Below are 22,156 nucleotides of genomic sequence, written 5' to 3'. Positions count from 1 at the left end.
AGATAAGCGTGCTGAAAAGTACAATTCCCAAGTAAACTAGGATTCAAAATTCCTAGTTTACTTGGGAAGAGAGTTCCACAAACAAGTCCTGTAGTTAAAGGCCCTGCTACCCACCTTATTTTACATCCACTCTAAATGAAAACAGAAAGCCAGTAAAGTTTTAAAGGACTTCTTTTGAATCCCTACAGATTTGGTGAAATTCACCCATTTTAATTGCTTGTCGAATGGATGTTTCTTGAGTTTTCTTCAGGTTTTATGATCGTCTGTTTTGAAGTTACGGATGCATAGTGTGTATGTTACTTTCCTTTTCAGTAGTAGCATTTTCTGAACTCTTTGTGTCAGATAACTTCCTGTGTGTTTCATGTTATTACTGCGGTTGTTTTTTTTTTAAATGTACACGTAACACTTTGTTGTAGCTTTTGCTGTACAGCTCTTTTCTGTTAACACCACACTAATTCATGGCACAGTATATGCATACTAACAGATACATTGCTGGAGGATACAGTATTAACTCTCTATGGGGGCTTACATGGGGGATAATAATTTGCTCTCATCTAACAAGCTTTTCATTTTTTGTTTCCAGATTGGAAAATAACAATTTCAAAGATGATGTCATGGATTTGCTGGGCAGCTTGCTGAGTGCTAAGGACTGTCACATTCAGAAGATCAGGTCTGTCTCCGGGGCTTTTAATCCATTCAATGTCTAGGGGCTGTAGTGCTGCCCGAGCGAATTATTGCATCGGATGAAATATTCTAGTGTTCTGTTATTGACAATTAAGCACACTGTCGACACCTGTCGACATCATAATTACCTTCATTAGTGCTTTACTAAGAGCAATGGTTGAATGTGCACTGATTATCCAGACCTGGGGAGCCTTTCTTCACTCAAATGAGTGCATTGAGATTTTATTCAGGTTTTGATTCATTTAAATACAAAAATAAATAAATATGGAATGCAAAGTTTACCAGTAATGAAATCATTTGAATACTAAGTTGCAGTGCACACAGGTTCACTTCTTAGGTCTCAGTTTGAGATCTGGGCTTGGCAGTCTTATCAACACACACTCCTTGATGTGTGATTCAGAACCTTTTCCAGTCCTAGCGCCTCTGTTTTACTGGCACACTTGGTCCCCGCAGTGATTCTGAGTCATTATGCTATTAGCATTAACCTATTCGGAAAATACATTAACCTATTTGCTACTGGCATCATCCATTTGCTGTTGACAGACATGCCATTACGTGTGCATTCTGATCGGGGGCTTGCTGAAGTGTTTTTACCTCAACTATATATCCTGCGCTGTGCTGCTTCTTGTTACCAGAGAAATGTGTCTCAACAGATGAGGGGCTTACCAAGGTGTAAGGATCCATCAATAAGATCAAGGTCATTATTGAAGTGCTGGGATTCAAATCTGCTCTGAATGCTGGCGCGCTCCTGTCCGGGAGAGAATCTGCCCCCGCTGTGTTCAGACATCTTAAATTCTGGAGGGACATCAGGCAGACATTTCTGCAATATTAGATCAAAGAGCCAGATGCATTTTTCAGTGTGGATGCCTCCTGTCTGTTGGCAGCTGCCCCTGCCATTCGTCTCACTTTATCACGTTTAACTGTGTCTGTGACCTGGTTGACATCCATTAGACCGTGTGAAAAGGTCACCCGTGTGCGTTTTCATGCACAGACTGCTCGATTTGACCAATATAATATCTACACTGTATGTTTGTGTTGTGTATATTGCAGCCCTTGAGTTCATGCAAAACATTTTAATGAGCGTCTACAAGCGCAGAGACACCCCCATATATGATCAGTATTTCAGAAAGACATGCTGGGGACGTTTCCTCTTCTTTTTACACCCCCAAAAAATGAGTTTGCCCACCAGTGACTGAAAGGACTGCTGCGACATTCCCTGTGGGTCCACTCTTGCCATGTAATTTGGAGTCATGAGAAACAAGGTCGTATTTTTGCCGTGTAATCCATCCGTCCTTACGACCGGCTGAATAATAAGTGCTGCCCCCTTGTGTTTGATTCCTGCAGCCTCGCTGAGAATTCCATTGGCAACAAAGGAGCCAAAGCCATCGGCCGGTCTCTGATGGTGAACAGGAGCCTCACTGCACTCGAGTAAGTATAGCAAACCTCTGCCGCATGCCAAACCACAACGGATCCTACTTGTAGTTCTCCTTGTCATCTCTCGTCTCACTTTCAACAATACAAGATAAAATGCGTATCTAAAAGAATTAATTATAATAAATACGCTGGAACATATATGCAGTTATATAGTGGCCCCTTTCTTTATGCACGTACTGTAAGAGTCATATGTTATGAAGAAAGCAGAAAACTGGTTTATATGTATTTTGTATATAAGTGTATGCCTTTATTTAGGTAGTTTTTAACCATTGGTTGTTATCCTTGTGAAATACATATGTGGAATAACTTGTGTTCTACGACATAAAGACGGCTGTGCATATAGCGAGATGTCCCCATATATCACCACAATGTGATAACGTATGCTAAATAATGCTGACACCAAGTTTTAATTCACAATGTAATAACGTCAAGCCTTTATTGTTCAACACAGCCTCCACAGCAATAACATCGGGCCGAAGGGAGCAAAGGCGCTGGCAGACGCAGTCAAGATAAACCAAGGACTTGTATCGCTCAAGTAAGTGATGGTTGGAGGACGGTACAGCCAAGACAATCAATACAGACCTGTGTGAAAGCACAAAGAGGATCACTGCTGTGACTGCAGCGTAGCGGATTCTGCTGAGAGGCTGTCCTGTGTGGTTGGGAGGGAGAGCTGTCTGCTGATCAGCCTGTGTTTTGCTCTTTTTCTCCACAGCCTCCAGAACAACTTCATTGGAGAAGAGGGGGCCAAGGCAGCAGCTGAGATCCTACAGTCCAACCGCAACCTCTGCACCCTGCAGTGAGTCACTGTCTGTCTCTCTCTCTCTGTCTGTCTGTTTTGAACCCTTTTAATCACATGAATCGTTTCGTAAATCCTCTCTCCTCGCACTTTTCGCTGTAGTCCTACTCGCAGGCCACATTTACACAAGCTTGTTAAACCAGCTGGCACCTCATGCTCCTGGTCCCACCCTGAGATCAGCGAATGCTGGGCTTTTGGTAGTTCTTAGAACTCGTCTAAAGGTCCTGAGGGGCGAGGAGGGCCTTTAGTGGCTCTGCTCCCTGCCTGTGGAACTCCCAATTCACATCAGGAATGCGGATACAGTCGAGTCTTTTAAATCAAAATTTAAAAACCTATTTGTTTGAGTTCGCTTATGCTTGTGGCTGGATTGATTGGCCAATGGCTTTTTTGAGTTTCTATAGTAAAGCGTCCTGGGGTGCTTCTCATGAAAGGCGCTATATTATTGTAAATGCATTTGTAGCTTCGCCCTGTGTTGGTATTGCTCGTGCAGCTCACATCTCCTCTGTGTCTCCCAGCCTGCAGAAGAACTCCATCGGCCCAGAAGGAGTGAAGCGCATTGCGGAAGCACTGAAGAACAACAGGAGCTTGAAAGAACTCATGTGAGTCAATCACTCAATAGGGATTGTCTGGGTGGCGTTCCAGCTTTAAAGGTGCCCATAGGCAACAAGATGATAGACTACCTAGATAGGAAAAGGAATACAAAAAAAAGATATACTACAGTGGTGAGAGGGGTTCAATCCAATGGTTGGAAAGCAGCAATCGTTTTTAAAAAGCCACTGTAGTATAATTCAGGGTGGAGTATCTGGCATCGCAGGCCGCGTCTCCTTCTCCTCTCAGATGTTGTTTTTTTTTTTTTTTTGTCAGGCTCTCCAGCAACCAGCTTGGAGACAAGGGTGCGATTGCACTGGCGAAGGCTCTGAAACAGAACCACAGCCTGACCGCTCTCGAGTAAGTAGCAGAAAGGTTTCAAACAACCCAGTGGTATTCCATTGCAAACCCATGGCACAACCCAGAAGAAATCCACAGCTGGACCATCAGCAGCAGACAGTTTGCCCTTGCTGTGTGATCAGCCATTAACTGCATGTTTGTTTTTTGTGGTTGTTTGTTTTCAGCCTCCAGAGCAACTCGATCAGCAACAAAGGGGTGACGGCACTCACTGAGGCTCTCAAACACAACAGGGGACTGATCGACTTGAAGTGAGTATGCCAACCAACCGACCAATCGACGATGCATCCATCCACCCTTCCATCTCCGTCCTCCACCCATGAGATGGCTTTCTCAGCTCGACGGGCTTCAGAGGGAAACCTGCAGTTCACTGGAGAATGTTTTGGCTTTCACTCTGCCTGTCTGTCTGCCTCTCTGTCTCTCTTCTTCCAGAATAAATGGTCTGCTTGGTATGGGGTCAGCGAGAAGTAGGAAGATCTCTTGGGAGCATTAGGATTTAGGAGCAATTCATTTAGGGTTATCAGATAAACACGTGTGTCTTTTTTTTTTCAATATGCATGCAAATTTAGTATGCAGCTAAAAGCTTTGGAAAGCGGTCCCCTTAAATGTGTGTTTTTTGTGTTTCAGCCTTCGCGAGAACTCAATCGGGGTGGAGGGTGCGAAGGCGATCGCCAATGCACTACGAGAAAACGGCACGCTGAGGAACCTCGAGTAAGTCACACAATCAGCAGTACACCACCAACAAACTCCAATCTGAACAGAACCGTCTGTTACAGAATCAATCGTGTCTGAAGGCATGTCTGAGATTTTCCTGTGCTTTAACATTTACTTTACTTGACTCTGTACCCTTTATCGAGAAGCCCTACCCGCCCCCTATGTTTTAAATGGCTTTAGACACTGTTGCCTAACCCTGACCCTGCCGTCATGTCACTTTCCAGTTTGACTGCTAACCTGCTGCACGACGAGGGAGCCAAGGCCATTGCAGGAGCAGTGAAGGTGAACCGGAGCCTCACCTCCCTGCAGTAAGTGACCGTCGAGGCTCTGTTCTCCTCTTCAGAGTTGAGGTGTTTAGAGTTTAAAGTTGTAAACGTGATTCAAACCTTAAAATTAGAATGTTGTCTTAACGTTTAAATGTTATCAGGATCATTCATTTAATATTCAGTGCTATGCAAGGTCTGTTCCATACTTTGTGCACATGTAGTCCTATACATTACTATACCATGGTGGTCATTTATTTTAAACTCTCTTGGCTGCTTCTTAATGTGACATTCCAAATATGTTAAAGTTTTAATGTATAGGAAATTAAACAGCAACCAACTTCAGCAGCCCTGCCCTGGTGATCTTTGGATTTCAACTCGCCTGACCCTCGTGGGGGCAGCAATGTCAGCAAAGCTGCTGGGAGTTCAGTGTACCAGCCTGGTTGTTAAGGAAATGGGAAATAATTCCTGTTATTCAAGCACACTCTGCTGTGAACAAGTCACTGAGTTGACCTTTTCTATGGAGTTCCTTTCCCAAAGGTGCTGTATTCTGATAAGGGACACTTCTGGACGCAATCAGGTATCCAGCAGGATACCTTTTTTTTTTTTTTTTTGGAATATGGATATCTAACCCCATGTGCACAGGAGGCTGTGTGGTCCAGTGGTTAAAGAAAAGGGTTTGTAACCAGGAGGTCCCCGGTTCAAATCCCACCTCAGCCACTGACTCATTGTGTGACCCTGAGCAAGTCACTTAACCTCCTTGTGCTCCGTCTTTCGGGTGAGACGTAATTGTAAGTGACTCTGCAGCTGATGCATAGTTCACACACCCTAGTCTATGTAAGTCGCCTTGGATAAAGGCGTCTGCTAAATAAACAAATAATAATAATTAAACAGAGGACTGCTTGACATTTAAAAAACAATAACATCATTATACAATACTGCAGCAGATCTGACACTTCCAATATTGACATCTTCATCACTTCAAACGGCTTTTTTCTGCTCCAATCTGTTTGGGATCAACTTGATATTAAATTCCCTTTTAAGAATAACTGATTCAGTGCTAGAAATGAAAAATGCACCTGCACCTGCCCCTGCACTACAGATGCTCAATTTCTTTGTTTACTTTCATGTGAAACTAGCCTATTAATGACGGCTCTAATTAATGTCCATGGGTTTCTTCTGTATTTCTGTATGGTGCAGGTTTCAATGTCTTGGAATCCCTGAATAGATAATCAAGTATATGCAAAGGATTTTAACCAGCAAGCCATTTCACAGCTGCAAAGGGGTACCCCCAAAATATTAATTTACTACCAATGCAGACAGAACGAGGGTGGTGCATTTATTCTTCACACATCACAATGGTTTTCTGCACCAGAGATCGGCAAGATGTGTGGGACAGAGAGAGAATCAACGGCTGCTCCTGATTGCATTCTCTTGTCTGTCTTTCAGTCTCCAGTGGAACTTCATCAAGTCGAACGCTGCGAAAGCCTTGGCTCAAGCACTACAGTCCAACAGCAGCCTCCAGAGTCTTGAGTAGGTAGCTCTCACTAGCGCCCTGTGCTCTCTGCTAGCCCCTGGACAGTACAGGATGCAAGAGTTATTCTAGGGACTGCTGTGTATTAAATTAATATACCATAAGAACGCAGCCAGCTCGAGAGGCGTCAGCTCGGCCACTGGCACGCTTCAGTTCAGATTGTGTGTGTTTGCAGCCTGCAGGAGAACTCCATTGGGGATGAGGGGATGGTTGCCCTGGCAGACGCTCTCAAGACCAACACCGCCCTCACCATGCTCTAGTGAGTCTGTTTCCTGTTTGGGGGGGTCTGGGGAGCGGTGGGGGATGACCTCAGACAGCCAAGGGGGGCTAACCTCACTCTGCTTGTCTCCAGTCTGCAGGGAGTGTCGGCGGGTGTGATGGGAGCCATTGCCCTGGCAGATGCACTGAGGGTGAACAAGACCCTGCACACTCTTGAGTGAGTACCTGCGCCTCATAATACTCCTTCTACAAAAACTAATTTATTGTACCGGAAAGGCGTGTCATCCCATTTTATAAGTTTATTAGATTAAGCCTTCTTTTCATCAACCTCTTTCCTTCCCAAAGTTCTTTCTTCTACCATCAGTTTAATTACATAATCATTTTTCTTTTCTGTCCAGCCTGCGCGGAAATTCCATCGGGATGGAAGGAGCCAAAGCAATGTCCAACGCACTAAAAATAAACGACACGCTCAGGTCCCTAAAGTAAGTGATTAGGCTCTGCCTCGCTGTGTCTCCCTTCAGAGACAAACATCCAGTTAGTCAAGATCCGTTGTGAGAAAAGCTTTCAAATAAAATGGGTCAATAGCAAAAATAAGCCAGCTGTAATTAAAGGAGTCTAAATAACATTTCCACTGTGTTCTAATCAGAAGGCTTGTAAATGATACAACACATTCTGTTTTTGCAGGTTTTTTCTTTTTTTTTTTTTACTTATTTTTTTTTTTTTTTACTTGGTTTAACTTTTAGAATATTTTTTTCTCATATTGCACAAACATTTTAACCCACGCGAGGATCTGCTATTAATATGCCTTCTACTTTCAAAAGTCTTCAGGAGAACTCACTGGGGATGGATGGAGCCATATTTATTGCTAAAGCCCTCACTGGAGACCATCGTCTCACCTATATAAAGTAAGTACTTATGGCATAAAGTAGGTTACGACAGGCGGTGCATTCGGTTTCATTACAGTACACGCAGCGAGCTGTTTAACTCCTTTCGTGCCTCATCTTGTTCCAGTCTTCAAGGTAACTCGATCGGAGAGTCTGGGGCGAAGATGATTTCTGATGCCATCAAAACAAAGTCGCCCGACTGCGTGGTGAAGATCTGAACCGGGCTGGACGACCTGCGTGGCATCGGTTAGGAGGTGCAGTGGCGTTCTGTCCGGGGATCCCTCAGACTAAGTTAAGTCTTATCTGCTGGCTGATTTGGTAGGGGTACCTGGAATCAGTTCTGCTTGGTCTCAGCTCAGGGAAAGCATGGAAAGGATGGCACTCTCATAGGCATAGACCCAGGGTGGAAGTGTATGTTGATGGGGACACTGAATGCTGCACAAGCCTGCTCTGAGAATAGACTGAGAACTTCAGTTCCCAAGTTTTATCACTTTTATCATTTGCAAATTTAACTCCATCACTCACATACACAGAAGCACCTTTTAAGGCACTGAAAGCAACTTGGCAGACCTGGTTCACTGTCCAGGCGATATGAGATATGAAATACCTTCCAACACTTTGTAGCCCCCCCTGCCTGTGTGTGACAGAGAGCAGCAGAGGACGGAGGAGCTCATCCTAAACACACATACAGAAAAACTCCAGCAAGCGCCATATTCATTCAGAGAGAAGTCCCTGCGCAAGTCACAGAGCTCAGTCTGTAAACCGTAACACTGCAACCGGAACAGAAGCAATTCTGGGGAGTTCAAGGGTTCACCATCTGCCTAGTTTTTGAATGTAAGTCAGATTTGATGTTTGATTGGTTTATTATTGTTTTTTATTAATTTCCTGAATGTCTGTGTAGATGACCTTAGCCACTTGTAAATGGATAGACTGAAAAAAATATATATATAATAGAGATTGCGTTTTTTTGTTCATCCAGGTAGCATTCCACTGCTTCTACTGAAAGCATACAAATATCATACACAATCTTCTGGAACGTCAATCAAATACTCTTAAGTAATGCAGAATCACTCTGTGCATTCACCAACACAAATCCCTTCTCATTCCAGCTTCCTTCATGCTTCTTAAAACCAGCTTTTTTTTTCAGTGCAGTAAAATTAACTTTTCTTGTTAAATCGATTGGGGGAAACTCTTCTGTTCGGTCCAAGTGAAACTCATAATGGCACAATGTACCATCATGCTGTCAAAAAGTTAGATACAATATCATTTCTTTTAGTATTGCTAAATGTCTTACCATTGAGAGTTTCTTAACTGGAGCTTGCATACTGGTTACTGTTAATATCAATAAGGTATTTTTCCCCCCAGGAATTTAACTTCTCACATGTTAACATAACAATCAAACCAATCTGCACCTCTTATCTACTGTATCTGACCATGTATATAGAAAAGGTGGGCATCTTCTCTATATTTTTTGTCAGTGTTCATTTTTGTAATACACTTTTTTTTTAATTTAATTTTTTTTTTAAAGAGATATGCTCTTTTGTACGTGTGTGTTTTTTTGTTTTTTTCAATATATATTTTATTTAACGGTAAAGTACAAAATATCATATTATGCCTTTAAGTATTTGTAATAATCAGTGTTATGTAAAAGCAAATGTTATAGTTATCATTTAAAATATAAATAAATAAAGGATATAAAAAAAAGTTTGTATTTAAAGTAGTATGGTTTCACGATTTGATTCTTTTTAATCTCTAATGTCGACAGGAAAGAAAGTAACTTACAGATGCAGGAAGACAGTTTGTAGTTATTAAGTAATGGTGGCTGGAATAAATTCTCTGTTTTAAAAACACACAGCTCTGCACCACCATGGGAGCGTTGGAAACTCACTCTAGTCCTGCTGGGATTCACAAATCCCCTCAATAAGGTCTATTATTTAAATTAACAGGAGCCAGGGCCCTAGCTACATGAACAGGCCCTAATAGAAAATTCCCCATACACAATGTCCTATCCATGCTTCCTAAATATTGCACAATCATTGCTCTCATTCCTAGCACCTACCTAGCTGGTCATTTCAATAATGAACATAAACCAGGGCAGTTCTGAAACCCAGGACTGTGTGCACTGAGACAGGACCAGTATGAGTTTGTGATTTGGAGAGAGTGTGAGTGTGTGTGTGTGTGTGTGTGTGTGTGTGTGTGTGTGTGTGTGTGTGTGTGTGTTTGTGTGTGCGTGTGAATGGGTTGAGTTCAGAAGTCGTTGTCACTCTCCTCCTGCGGTTCGGGCTTGCGGGACCCCCGGGGTTTGGACGGAGGGGTGTCCACGCTGTCCAGATCGTCCACTGCGTCCTTGAGCTCTTCATCGTCCTCCCCATCATCTTCATCGTCGTCGTCGACGTCAATCTCGCTGTCCTCAGAGTCATCCTGCCGATCAGAGAGCAAGCACAGGTCAGGTCCCTCTTGCAAAGGAGCCGCACCGCGGATCTCAAAGGTACCCTATCCTGATTATATAACAGAACACCGTGTGGTGTTACTAAAATGGTGTGACTTTAAATATTCCGATAGATTTCAGGGAAGCTGAATTTAAACAAAACACCTTAAATAAACCTCTGCAGAAACATTAAATAAGGTATTGAAAAGGCATAGCGTGCTTTTCATATTTAAAAGTCTTAACTGTCACAGATCTCCGTATGATATAAAATAATAAAAATTAAAAAACAACAATAAAATGCATAATATTTTTAAAAGATGTGTCAGCTATACGGATTGCTAAAGTAAATAACGAGGCCACTGTATTTTTAAATGCATTTTCCTGAATTGTAAAAGGGTGCGTTGCAAGAATTGTTTCAAACTTCTTTTAAATTACATTTTTTATGTCATTTTATCAACATGAGTAACCCTACTTTTATACTCTGGTCCAAATTAGGCTGTACCACTGCAACTTTGTGCACCGGCTGAGAATTAGTTACACTGTGGGGTGTAGCGGCAAGCTCCCTGGTGTATGCTACTGCAAGGACTACCTGGGAATCTACCTTACTTGGGTTTACAGCTATTGTTTTTGTGGCACACAACATATAAACACACACACACACACACACTGGTGTAATGTGTACAGCAGGGGTCTCCAACCCTGGTCCTGGAGCGCCCCTATCCAGCAGATTTTATAGGTGTCTTTACATCATCAGTGGCTAAAGATCTGGAACACATGTTAATCTTGACTAATTAAGCCAATAATTGGTGCAATTAAGTAAATGAGAACTTGGTTGAAATGAAAACCAGCAGACCCAGTAGCTCTCCAAGACCAGGGCCGGAGACCCTTGAACTAGCCTATAATTACAAATACTTGTCTTCCAATGGGCTCCCAACTTTTAACCTCAAATCAGACTAAACCCCTTAATCAAAGGCTACTAAAAAAAACAATGTACCCTGGCCCAAATAATCCCATTCTTTTGGGTCGATCTTCCCTTTTCCAGAGACTAACCGTTTTGAAGACAGCAAAAAGAGGCCGACTGTCCCTCCTAGGTGTGTTTTTTTTTTTTAAATCACAATATTAAACATTTGAAAATAAACCATGGGGACTTCCCGAGACAGCCCCGACAGCAAGGACAGTTTGAAGCCCATTGGAAGCTGAAGCCTGCAGCTTGGCTCCGGCCCCTGACTGCTGACACCAACCTTTTCTCTCTTCCGAGGGGCGGCGAGTGACTTAGCTGCTGCCAATTTAAGCTTTAAAAGCCGCGATGAAAGGAAAGAAAACAAATTGAGTAGAAGGGGCGGAAAGAGAAGGGTGAAAATACAGCCAAACAGTAAAACTCTCTCTGTTGTGAAGGGTGAAAACACAGCCAAACAGGAAAACTCTCTCTACTGTGACGGGTGGAAACTCTTGGAGCCTACCGTGGTTTGTACTGAACCTTATACTCAAATAAAATACAGTGGCTCCTACACGTATTAATGCAGTTTGCAAAATACATTTTTGGAATCTCTAACATAACCAACTGTTTAACAACTAGCCCTGCTGCGTTCTGTTCCTCGCTAAGATGGCGTGCACAAGGTACGTGGTCTGCAGTTTCAGTAACTCCTACCTCATCACTGTCTCCTCCATGCATTGTTCCCACGATGCGGGCACCAGCTCTGCCTGTGAATAAAGAAGAACGTCTTTCTTAAACCCACACAGACCAGTCACATCAGTACACGCACTCAAGAACAGTACACTGTGATTTACACAAGTGCATCCCCGAGCTGGATGCACTCGTTCCACACATGTTTCAATCCTAACTCAAACTAAAAATGATCAGGGGTAAAATAACTACAAGTGAAATGCAAGCTCATCTTAAAGACTGCTTCAATATGAATTCCTAATGCAGAGGGAGCACAGCCTGAGTGGGGAGGTACCTGGAATGGGGAGGCCCCTGGTGAGGCGGGGCTTGGTTGGTCTCTGGTCCTCCATGTCACTGTCTGATCCCTCATCTTCCTGGATCTCCATGTCCGACTCATCCTCCTTGCCTGGTTTAGCAAAAAAGAAATGCAGCAAATCAGCAAAGGCAAACTTCTGTGCCACAGCTGCTACACTTCTCAGTGCCAGCCAACAGATAGAAAAACTACTGAACGTCTCTTCCAGTATTCCACATATCCATCATTTATATATTTTAGGCGAGATAAAATAATGACTTTGGATAAGCATGGCAAACTCATTTACATACATGCTTGAATTATATTTATAAATTACTGATTTTTTTAAGGCTTATTAGGAAAAGCATTGGAAATTGTGAACTTTTTCTTTTTTTTTAGGGTCATTACTTAACAATCCTACCCAACTGTTGGATTAGCACATTTCGTAAACATGTCACTGTGAACAAACATTCTAACAAAAAGGTCACAGCATTTCACTGTAGCTTAAATGCCAGTAAGTTATGATTCTGAATCTTGTATTACCACCATTACATCAAAATGATCCTCTCAACACAACAGCCCCACTTTATCTGCATCCGCAATTAAAGAGATTTGCCAAAAGCATCCTTAGCTGCAATTGGAGCTGGCAGATTAACAGAGCAGTAATTAATCATCAGTAGATGCACTGCAATGCAAGGTTAACAAGCACACAGCTCAACGCTCACTTTAACCCACTGTTAAAAGATAAGTCTGCTGATTACACCAGTCGGAGGAATCCGAGGATAATTACCTATGAAGGATTGATTGCTGAATTAGGAGCAATATCCCAAGTGTACTGCCATATGCCTGGCTGGCTAGATATCTGCTGTTATTTCTCTTCGCTCGCAAAACATTGATATTTGAAAAAAGAAAAACAAAAAAAACACTCCCTCTGGCCCATGTACATTGGGGGTGCACACCTCCGGTCGTCGAGGGCTATTCCATGTCAGGTTTCAGAGATCATCAATTAAACAAATTAACTGATAGAGGTGTAATTGGTTCAGTTAAGTAATTAAATATTTGGCTGTATCTGGGCACCGCTGATCTACATTACGGGGTGGTTTTACAGACCGTGATTTGTACTCGGTAACATTAGGTAGTCCAAGATTAGTGACAATCGGGGTTCGTTAAACCTTATGAATCTTACCCCCACTCTTCATCAGTCTCTTCTCCTCCTCCCTTAGCTTGTTCTGCATCAGCCGGAGGGTGTTCTCAGTCTCCTGCCGGTTTGCAGAGAGACGCAATTAAAACGTTTACCTTCAAAAATTATCATTTGGCTGGCACAGACAGACCATCTTGTTATGGTTTCCTCAGAATCAATCGAATCACTTTAATGTAACAGAACTTTTTAATTCTGTTCTGGGCCTCCAATTAACACAAAACAAATACGATTGATGGACATACCCATACTCTCTATCCTGCACATCTATCTCCAGTTGAGTTGAATGTGATGTCATTAGAATAATGTAACTAAGCACTTTTTAATAAAAAGGCACCCCATCATGAACTTCAACTACCGCCTTGTACACTTGTGTCTAGGCTTCAAGTTGTAATACATACTTCATCACTATACTTACCATCTGGAACAAAAGATCAAAATGCATTACTGTCAATAAATCACTTTTCTTTAGCACTAAATGCTAACTAGCATTTAGGGAAGAGAACTGGGGATTCAAATATTTCAACTTTTTTTCTTTTGTGCAAAACTTAAGTGAATTGAACTTGCAGCAAGGATTCACAAAGCTGAGACCATTTTGTCAACGTGAAGGGCAACCTAGTTGAACGCGCTGCGTGGCAGGATTACAACACAGGGAGTAGTCTTAACAGTTAATGCATTTGGCTGATCCACTTGTTTTGTTTGTTTGGTGTTGTGAGAGAATATACAGAACAACAACAAAAAAAATAGTTTCCTATATCCTTTAAAACAAATAAATGCATGTGCACTTTGTTACCTCAAACCTCTCCTGTTCCACCCTGTGATAATCCTCTAGCTGCTGTTCCAGGTAGCACAGGTTGCGAAACTTGTCTACGAACGTCTCGTACTGCTTTTGAAGGTCTTCCTCGATCTTCTCATACTCATCCATAAACGCTGGGCTGTGGAGTTACAGAATGTGTCACAACGACTGTTAGGATTGACAATGCTTGCTCAAGGCTGCTGTCTGCAATCCTGCTGTTCATAATGCCTTGGTTCCATCCTTCACCTTCAAAAGTGTATTCTGCAGTAACTCCCCAGCTATTGAACAATGTAGAATAACAATTTCTCCATTCTCGTTTTAAATGCAGTCTGTCAGACACTAAAATCAGAGATTAAATGAGCGCTAACCAATTTTCTTACTCTCTTATTGGCTTTATTTATTTATTTATTTATATATTTTTTTTACTTTAACTGGTCCCCTTTATTTGTGCTAAGAATTCAGATTAAACAGCCATGAACTATGTAGATTTTTTTTTTAATTGCATTTTTAATCAGTAACAACATTCGTGAATTTAAAAGTGATTTAATAGAATTGAAGATGTGCTACTGTTTATTAGATGACTTGTTATGAAATCACTAGCTTTGGAAACCTCAAAGGTCTCTTCTTCAGGTGCAAGTGGAAATTAAGAAGAAGAAAATATATTTCCCTACATAACAAATTAAGTCAATAAATGTACATTCTTATATGGAAATGACAAACTAATTAGGAAAAAGTAATGAAGGGGAATAAAATGATTATGCTATAAACCATAAAGCCCTGTGTGTTATAATAGAAGTGGAAAAAAGGTGTTATGCAATTAATGAGCTTCCCAGCTCTTACTGTTTAGAAGGTAAAACAGCAGCAATTGAGATCAACAAAAGAATACAAGGCTAGGTGTGGTTGACTGCAGTGTAACACACATTGTCCTCTGTATTATTTACTTATTTTACACTTCTGGTCCAAGATTAAATCAAAATGTCAAATTAATACGCCCAGCTGCTGAAATGGCTGACAGACTGCTATACAAGTTAGAAATCAGTGAGCGCACATACACAAAGAAAAGAAAAAGTATAGCCCATTGCAATCCAGAGCGTCTACAGTAGGATAAGAGTCTATGATAAAAGTTTGGTGAAGATGCAGAATCAAGGCTGTTATGTTCACCATGCAAGGTGTGACAGGCAGAGGTACAGGCATGAAAAGGGTCCACATTGTTTTAAAAAACTAAACCGCGTGGTCTCACCGGACGCTCTGGAGGGTCTGCAGACGTTTCTGGTTCCTCTCCAGCTCCAGCTTCTTCTTCTCAATCTTGGCCTCCAGGTTGGCTTCGTCTGAGGCCACGTTGTCCAGCGTGTCCTTAGTCTTCTGGACGTGCTCCTATGGAAGCGTGTTCGGGGGGGGGAAACAAGAGAGCATCTTGAATTCCACATGCTGTGATTTTACACTGTCTCCTGCTGTCTTTGTAAACGAACAGGACAAAACTGCAAACAGCTGTATCTGCTCCCAATCCATTTGTCTAGCTGATACACGGCTGTGTATATGCTGCTGTGTTTATTGTATTGTCTTGCCAGGGTCTCCTGGTAAAATACCAGTAGAGATAATAAGATACAGTAAATAGATACAGATTACAAAGGCAGTGTATATAACAGCTGACATGCCAGCCAAGCAGAAAGGAAGCACACTCCACCCCTGTTGAAAGTCACAGTGCTGGCTGGGCTGGGTAACGTGGAAACAGAAGCAGCTTTTACCACACTCACCAACGCTTCCTTGACAGCTGCTCTCAAGGCCTTTTCTGTCTCGTTTATTTCAAGGGGTCTTGCAATGGCTGCTGTCCTCATTTCCTGCACAGGGGGAAAAAATGTGTGCACTGATTTGGAATTGTGATTGGCTATTTGTTACTGGTAATCCTGCGGAGACTAATTATAAAGGGTGGGTTTTCATTAGTTTTTTTGCTCAGTACACCAATTATTTTTGCAGAGCTAGGAACATCGCAAGTAATCGAAGAGATTATTTTTCCATAATCCTCCAATGTGTTTTTATCATAGCTGCTGATGTCGAATCAAAACTGCAGCTGCATTGAAAAAGGCAAAGCATAAAAGGAGATCAGATTTAACATAATTGGTAGCAGCAGTGGTAAAAGTTTAAAAAATTTAAAAAAAAAAAAAATTCCAAATTGGACCTAAATATCAGGTTAAATAAAATAAAAATTAAAATAAAAAGTTTATTATTGATCCCTGCTCACCCTCAGGTCGACCTCCTTCCCCAACAAGTCATACAGAGTGGCTCCTTTAGAGGTGATCTCTGATGCCAGCTGCCTCGCAGACTTCAAATCAGCTATCTGAGATGTATGGAAAACATTACTGAGATTAGTGATGCAGAGCATTTCTTTCAGGATACCTAACTGAAAAAGGCATTTGCCAAAATGGAGGACTACTTGACTTACTTCATGATAAGTCTCACAAACTCAACAGTGCTGCTGCAAACAGTCCTTAAATCAAGGAGCTAACTTCTTAGCAAAACCTGCAAATGGAATCAAACACAGCAGGACCCGAGCCTTCAGAACAGAGAGATCAGGCATGTGTGCCCCCTAGAGTGGGAAACATACCTGTGCAGCATATTACACTCTGACAGACTGGAAATTACAGCCAGAGGAGACCTAAAATGGCTGGCTGACTGCTGAGCAGACAGCTGTGTCCTAGTGAGGCTGATTGAAATGGTTGGCTGACTGCTGAGCAGACAGCTGTGTCCTAGTGAGGCTGGTTAAAATGGCTGGCTGACTGCTGAGCAGACAGCTGTGTCCTAGTGAGGCTGATTGAAATGACTGGATGACTGCTGAAAGCATTTAACTGACAAAAATACATTTCAGTCATGGGGTAGTTTAAAATGTTAACAGGGGAGAGCTAGTAATAGCCATGTGGAAAAAATGACACGAAGGGGGCAAGTGGTACTCAGTGGGAAATCAATTGGCTTGCTTTCTGCAGCTGTACAGTCGGTCATGGTTTTAAACTGCTGACTGGCAGGATTTCAATTTCCCAGTTCAAATCAAGACCAGGGGACGGCAATGCCTCCCCCCACCCGGTCTAAAGGACAGTGCTTCCAGGACACCAAGACATGACTTCTTAGAAGACATAAAAATGACCTTGCTAGCGGTTTTGATTATACTATGCATTTACCAGTTATCCACAATTATACTATGCATTTACCGCAGTTATACTATGCATTTACCGCAGTTATACTATGCATTTACCACAGTTATCCTATGCATTTACCACAATTATCCACAGTTTGCCATATCTTTCTGGGCTTTATAATGCTTACCTTTGGTTTTGAAGATTATGCAAAAGTGAGTCAATGTGACCTAGATTCTGGAACCCTCAAGAACACCTCATTAAGAATAAATATTTTACAAAAGCATTTAACTGACAAAAATACATTACACTTTTTTTTTTTTTTTTTTTTTTTAAACACAGAAGGGAATACCTATCTAGGAGAAAATATTTCAGTGTCTACCTTTTCCCATGTGAACAAGAATACACTCAGTAGCCCTGCTACAGTAACCTTTATTGAGGGACTGGCTGGTTACCCACTTTGCTTGCTCTCTTTAACCCATTACCCCACACTCAAGTGAAGAAAACAGAGGGCTGATATTTTATCCCAATCCCACTCACCTTAGAGCCAAGGTCAAACTTGAACTTGTTAGTTTCCTCCTCTGCTTTATCCCCACTGTCCATTCCCTTGGTCTTCATAGCATTATAAAGCAAGGCAGTGATTTTCAGCATCTCCTTCACCGCATAGCCGTCAGCCTGGTACAGGCGTTTTGTGTTGAGCTTAATGTGTGCCTTTGTAGCCTGCAAAAAAATACAAAAAGGTCATGAAGGGCAATCTGCATGGGCTGCCCAGCATATCCGATACTGTCCTCTCATCTATTAAATCAGGACAGCCTTCTACAATATCATAGCCGTTACATTTATTTTCCAGATGTATAAATGCAAACAGCATACAGTTAAACAAAAGGGATACTGGGGTTGCTAGACCCTACGAAAATAATGTTCAGCTTGCTCCCCTTTTTCATTAACCATTGTATGGTTAATGAAAAACAGATGTTGTTGCCGTGAATGATGACCTGTATTAGCCGATGAAAAATCTCAGCGCATCATCTGACCTTCAGTCTGAATGCTGTATGATAATACAATCTTTTAATTGCTATTGACAACAAGCGACCTTGAGCTGTTCCATTAAATGTATACGCCTCACGGTAACAACTTGGCTATTGATGAGAATTGTTGGAAGGCATTTATCATTGTTGAATCCTGCTTCTTATTTATGGGAAGTGACAATTATGGTCATTTTCAAATTGTCAGACTGCCAGCTGCATTTTGATGCAAATTAATAAGCATGCCATGTGTTACACATTGCATTACTAAAAACATTCATCAGATTGGAAATTGCCACTCTGGACTTGTTTCCTTGCTCTAGATTTTTTAAATCTTAATTTGTATTTGTTTATATATATATTTTTTTTTAACTATACACTGTTCTTTCACTACTGAGGCAGATAATGCAATGCATTCCATTTTCCTGGAAATAGATATAAAAAGCTGTTAAAAGCTGCAATGGATTTTTAAGTAATTTGTTTTGAGTTAAGGTTTATTTTGGATCTGATTTAAATCAATTTGGAAAGAGAACATTAGATTAAATATACTACCAGCACAGCACTGCCTTTACAAAAGTTACCATGGTCATTTTGCAATTTGTATATGCTTTTCCCCTGGCTATAGTATGCATTTGCCATAGTTTGCTAAGTTTTTTTCATATGCTTTACCGTACCTTTCTGGGCTTTACAATGCTTACCTATTCTTTACCATGCTTTCACTATTCTTTATTAGACTTTGCTATGTTTTGACTATGGCAGACTTCTGTAAGGGTGCAATGAAGACTACGTATGTGAAGTTTATATGTGAATATGTGGATCTGTAACATTTACAGCCCCTGACTCAACTGATAAATAGCACGAATATGATAGATGGGCACACAACAGGACCACACCCTTCAGAACACAGAACAATATTCTTACTGGTTTCCACTATCCTGCACTAATCTCGGACTGGCTGAAAGGACAGCTGAATTCCAATACACAGAGTGCGTGAGTAGACACTGTGACTTACCATGAAACCAAGCAGTTTGTGACAATCGCTTCTGTTCTGATCTGACAGTACTTGAGAATTTGGATGTCTATTATATTGTCCCTATTGCTTTTAAAAGCCGTACCCCTCTTAGAGTGGGGAGAAGCAGAATCGCAGGAACAGCAATGAGAATGTTCTCAGCATTCGTCTCATTGTATCTCACAGATTACTGTACAGACAAAATGCTCCATGTGTTTTCTGACTAAATCACTGGTGAAAACTGAGCCTGCAGAAATCTATACAAACACATTGAAAGAAAGAAAAAACACTTATCCTGTACATAGGTGGGCAGTGAAATCACTGTGACTCTCTGTGATCACCGGGCCTGCCTGGTGAATTCTGATCTCTAAAGCTGAATCTTGCATCAAAACAATGCTCTACTTTAGAATGGAAATGACTTGAAGTGGCACTGCAAGAGCAGTAAAGGTAATGATGAGAAGGATGCGCAAATTGATTGAATACTATGTTCAACAGCAGAAGAGTAAAAAAAACATAATGGCAGCTGTATTTTACTTTCAATGTTCTACATAAACAACGGTTCTTAGCGTTCTTGATTACTGATTTGTGACAGTGGCTGCTTAGCCAATTCTAACCCTTCAATAATCACTTCAATTTACTGAATAGCTCACATTATTTATTTCCGTGATCAAGGAGGACATGTGTGCCATGCTTGAGGTTTGAAATTAAATTATTTTAAACACTGTGTCAAATCCTGTTTAGAAACCACTCTCAATGAAGAAGCTACTCCTTTGATTGTTCTCCTGTCCCTCAGCAAGAAATTAGTTCATTGCTGTTTGAGCACATAGACTGGGTGCAAACAGGGAAATACATTGTAGTACACTATCTGCAAAGTAAGTACATGTCACCTTGAAAGTGGGAAAGAGATCAACAAGAACATGTTTCAAAAACATACTTTAGCACATTTACCTTACCATGAACTGAGCAACTGCTTTGATGAAGAAAACGCGGTCCTGTTCTGTGTCCACATCAGTGGGGATTTCCATCTGTGGCTCGTACCTTTTGTGGAAAAAACAATTTTTGAGACATTTACTTCAGGATGCTAAAAGGGTTCTTTGAAAATGAGTTTGTGTATTTCAGACTTACAGAATAAAAATGTGCACATCATTGAATGGCCCAATCCTAGTTTGGACAGATGTTTTGCACAATAAATTGATTTTTTTGGTTTGTTTAATCTTTTATAATGTGTTTTTGTACCACTGTTGACTAATAGAGAACTTCAATTACTGCGTGGTAGTGTTTGCCAAATAAAGAACATTCAGTTCTTGAAAATGAATATAGGTTGTGTAATTTCTGTTAAAAAAAAAAAAAAAAAAAAAAAAACATATTTAACAAAATGACCAAAACCTTTCACAAGCTCAAGTTTTGTGCCTCATTAACACAGATTTCCTCATACTAATGGAAACATTTACTGCGGCTTAATTTAGTTTTTATTCATTTTGGATTTATATATAACCATGCTGATGGAGGTTTTGCTAATTTCAGGGACAGTGTTCCAGTAGCCTGAAGAGGGTAATAAAAAATAACAAAAACAGCAGGGATATACATCTTACTAAAGAAAAAAAAAACAGACTTTCAACACACTCCGGTGTGCATACTGTTACTGAATATGAGATGAGACAATAGCCAATAAAAGTTTGGACAACAGCGTACAAGTTATTTTACGGTTATGTGTGGTACTTCTACAACTTAGCCTATTACTAGCTGTTTTTAATAGTCTGCCCTGAGCCATTTATTTAAAACAAAAGGATCCTGGAAAATATATCACTGTAAAAACAAAAAAAGACAAACCTTTTGACAAGCCAGATCAGGATCTCTGCTACCAGGGAGAAGTTTGGCGTCCTAAAATTCTCCATGGATATGAGCCGGGGGTAACCCAGAGACCTCATCATCTCTGTAAAATCTAGAACAACAATACAAAGACCATCGCATAGCACACAAGGGCTTTCTTTGAAGTGCTGGGGGTAGCACATCATTTCTGCCAAGGAAAGACAGGAATAAACTTTGATTGGGTTTAATATTGTAACTGCGGTACTCTCACCAACAGTCTTGGGCTCTGTTGGACCCCAAAAACTCATTTTTCCAGCCTGTCACAGCCACAGAGAGAGATTGTCTACAGCAGTGTAATGACTTCCCTGGATTTTAACCTGCATGTGTCACCCTGGATATACCTGCACAACAGGACCACATAAAAAACTGACTGTCAATGACAAGTGGAAATGACTCAAAACATACAGCAGATTTCTGTACTTACTTCTTAAGTCTCTGAAGGACATGGTGCCAGATCTTGCTGGTAAGCCCTAAACCTTTTACAGTATTCCCTGTCAATCCGTCACTACGCAGAAGGTCTTTTGTGAGCCAGCTGGACAGTATTTCACTGCGGTGCGCTTCTGTGATTCTCAGAGCCTGTAACACAAAGAGAGAATTGAATTTAACTGTATCCGATTTCATTTCCCATTAATTCCGTATATATTTATAGAGAACCGCGTTTGTTGTTATGGTACGCTATGCCAAAGGAAACAATGCTGTGTGTTTTAACAAGTATTTGTTAACAGCTACACACTGGAACCAGGAATAACATTAGTTAGTAAGTCTTTCGTAGATTTTAATGATATGTTACCTGTGAATTTCACTACTGTAGTTTCTTTAAAAAATATTCTAAGCGTTTTTAATTTACTTTGTTTACGTTTCGAACAGAACCAGGCCTGTTTTTGTTGTCCATCCACAGCTTCGCCGCCGTCACCATGGAAGCCAAACCAAACCCCTACTACGGAAACTGTGAAAAGACATTTCTCAACGGCAAAAGCGGACGCGAAATGTAAAGTGTTGACTTGACGCCTTTGTGTTCTTTGTCGTCTGGATCGGACTGTCAATGAATTTTCTGACGAACTAGATAGAGTGCAGAGAAGGAAGGTGGTAGCCTAACTGTATAACGTATATCTTCCACAGTCCACCAAGGCACCCGGGAGCAAATCCATTAAAAACTGGATAATGTCGACATCCTCATTGTCTGTCTTGGGAATCTTTATTATGGGAATCTCTGAGACACGTGCTACGCTACCAGGGAGGGGAAAAAAATGGTATATTTTTGAAAGTCTTAATTCAGAT

The 22,156-nt window shown here is 41.2% G+C and overlaps 2 protein-coding genes across 3 annotated transcripts in view; one reads left to right on the top strand and one right to left on the bottom strand.

Annotated features, from left to right (window-relative positions):
* Positions 1-8,289, top strand: part of LOC117418483 (NLR family CARD domain-containing protein 3) — a 16,355-nt gene extending 8,066 nt beyond the window's left edge. Inside the window, exons 5-19 of the mRNA XM_034926957.2 lie at positions 584-670; positions 2,029-2,112; positions 2,570-2,653; positions 2,831-2,914; positions 3,430-3,513; positions 3,779-3,862; positions 4,027-4,110; positions 4,487-4,570; positions 4,798-4,881; positions 6,286-6,369; positions 6,546-6,629; positions 6,723-6,806; positions 6,988-7,071; positions 7,411-7,494; positions 7,601-8,289. Of these exons, the coding sequence (XP_034782848.2) occupies positions 584-670; positions 2,029-2,112; positions 2,570-2,653; positions 2,831-2,914; positions 3,430-3,513; positions 3,779-3,862; positions 4,027-4,110; positions 4,487-4,570; positions 4,798-4,881; positions 6,286-6,369; positions 6,546-6,629; positions 6,723-6,806; positions 6,988-7,071; positions 7,411-7,494; positions 7,601-7,691 (1,270 nt within the window). The 3' untranslated portion in view covers positions 7,692-8,289. The remainder of the gene's footprint in view (positions 1-583; positions 671-2,028; positions 2,113-2,569; positions 2,654-2,830; positions 2,915-3,429; positions 3,514-3,778; positions 3,863-4,026; positions 4,111-4,486; positions 4,571-4,797; positions 4,882-6,285; positions 6,370-6,545; positions 6,630-6,722; positions 6,807-6,987; positions 7,072-7,410; positions 7,495-7,600) is intronic.
* On the bottom strand, positions 8,289-22,052 carry cluap1 (clusterin associated protein 1). Of its 2 annotated transcripts, none has more exons than XM_034926958.2 (13): positions 21,669-22,052; positions 21,303-21,454; positions 20,840-20,951; positions 19,963-20,047; positions 17,516-17,695; positions 16,090-16,185; positions 15,605-15,688; positions 15,091-15,224; positions 13,848-13,989; positions 13,043-13,115; positions 11,860-11,970; positions 11,550-11,602; positions 8,289-9,894 (listed from the first exon to the last, which is right to left on the bottom strand). In XM_034926958.2, the coding sequence occupies exons 2-13, from the start codon at positions 21,322-21,324 to the stop codon at positions 9,721-9,723; spliced, it is 1,266 nt and encodes a 421-aa protein (XP_034782849.1). In that variant the 5' UTR covers positions 21,325-21,454; positions 21,669-22,052; the 3' UTR covers positions 8,289-9,720. The 2 variants fall into 2 exon arrangements, with proteins under 2 accessions (XP_034782849.1, XP_034782851.1); XM_034926960.2 differs by having other exon boundaries at positions 21,726-22,052.
* Between the last annotated feature and the right edge of the window lie 104 nt (positions 22,053-22,156).

Source organism: Acipenser ruthenus, chromosome 22 (genome assembly GCF_902713425.1).
Source record: "Acipenser ruthenus chromosome 22, fAciRut3.2 maternal haplotype, whole genome shotgun sequence".
Classification (NCBI taxonomy): domain Eukaryota; kingdom Metazoa; phylum Chordata; class Actinopteri; order Acipenseriformes; family Acipenseridae; genus Acipenser; species Acipenser ruthenus.
Note: the sequence above shows the minus strand (reverse complement) of the source record. Positions and strands in the feature narration are given on the sequence as shown.

Coding starts and splice junctions, on each gene's coding strand:
- cluap1 (XM_034926958.2), bottom strand. CDS start 21,324: ATGTCCTTCAGAGACTTAAGAA. Junction 20,952..21,302: donor GTCCTTCAGAGACTTAAGAA/GTAAGTACAGAA, acceptor TTGTTGTTCTAG/ATTTTACAGAGATGATGAGG. Junction 13,990..15,090: donor CAGACCCTCCAGAGCGTCCG/GTGAGACCACGC, acceptor GTAACTCCACAG/CCCAGCGTTTATGGATGAGT.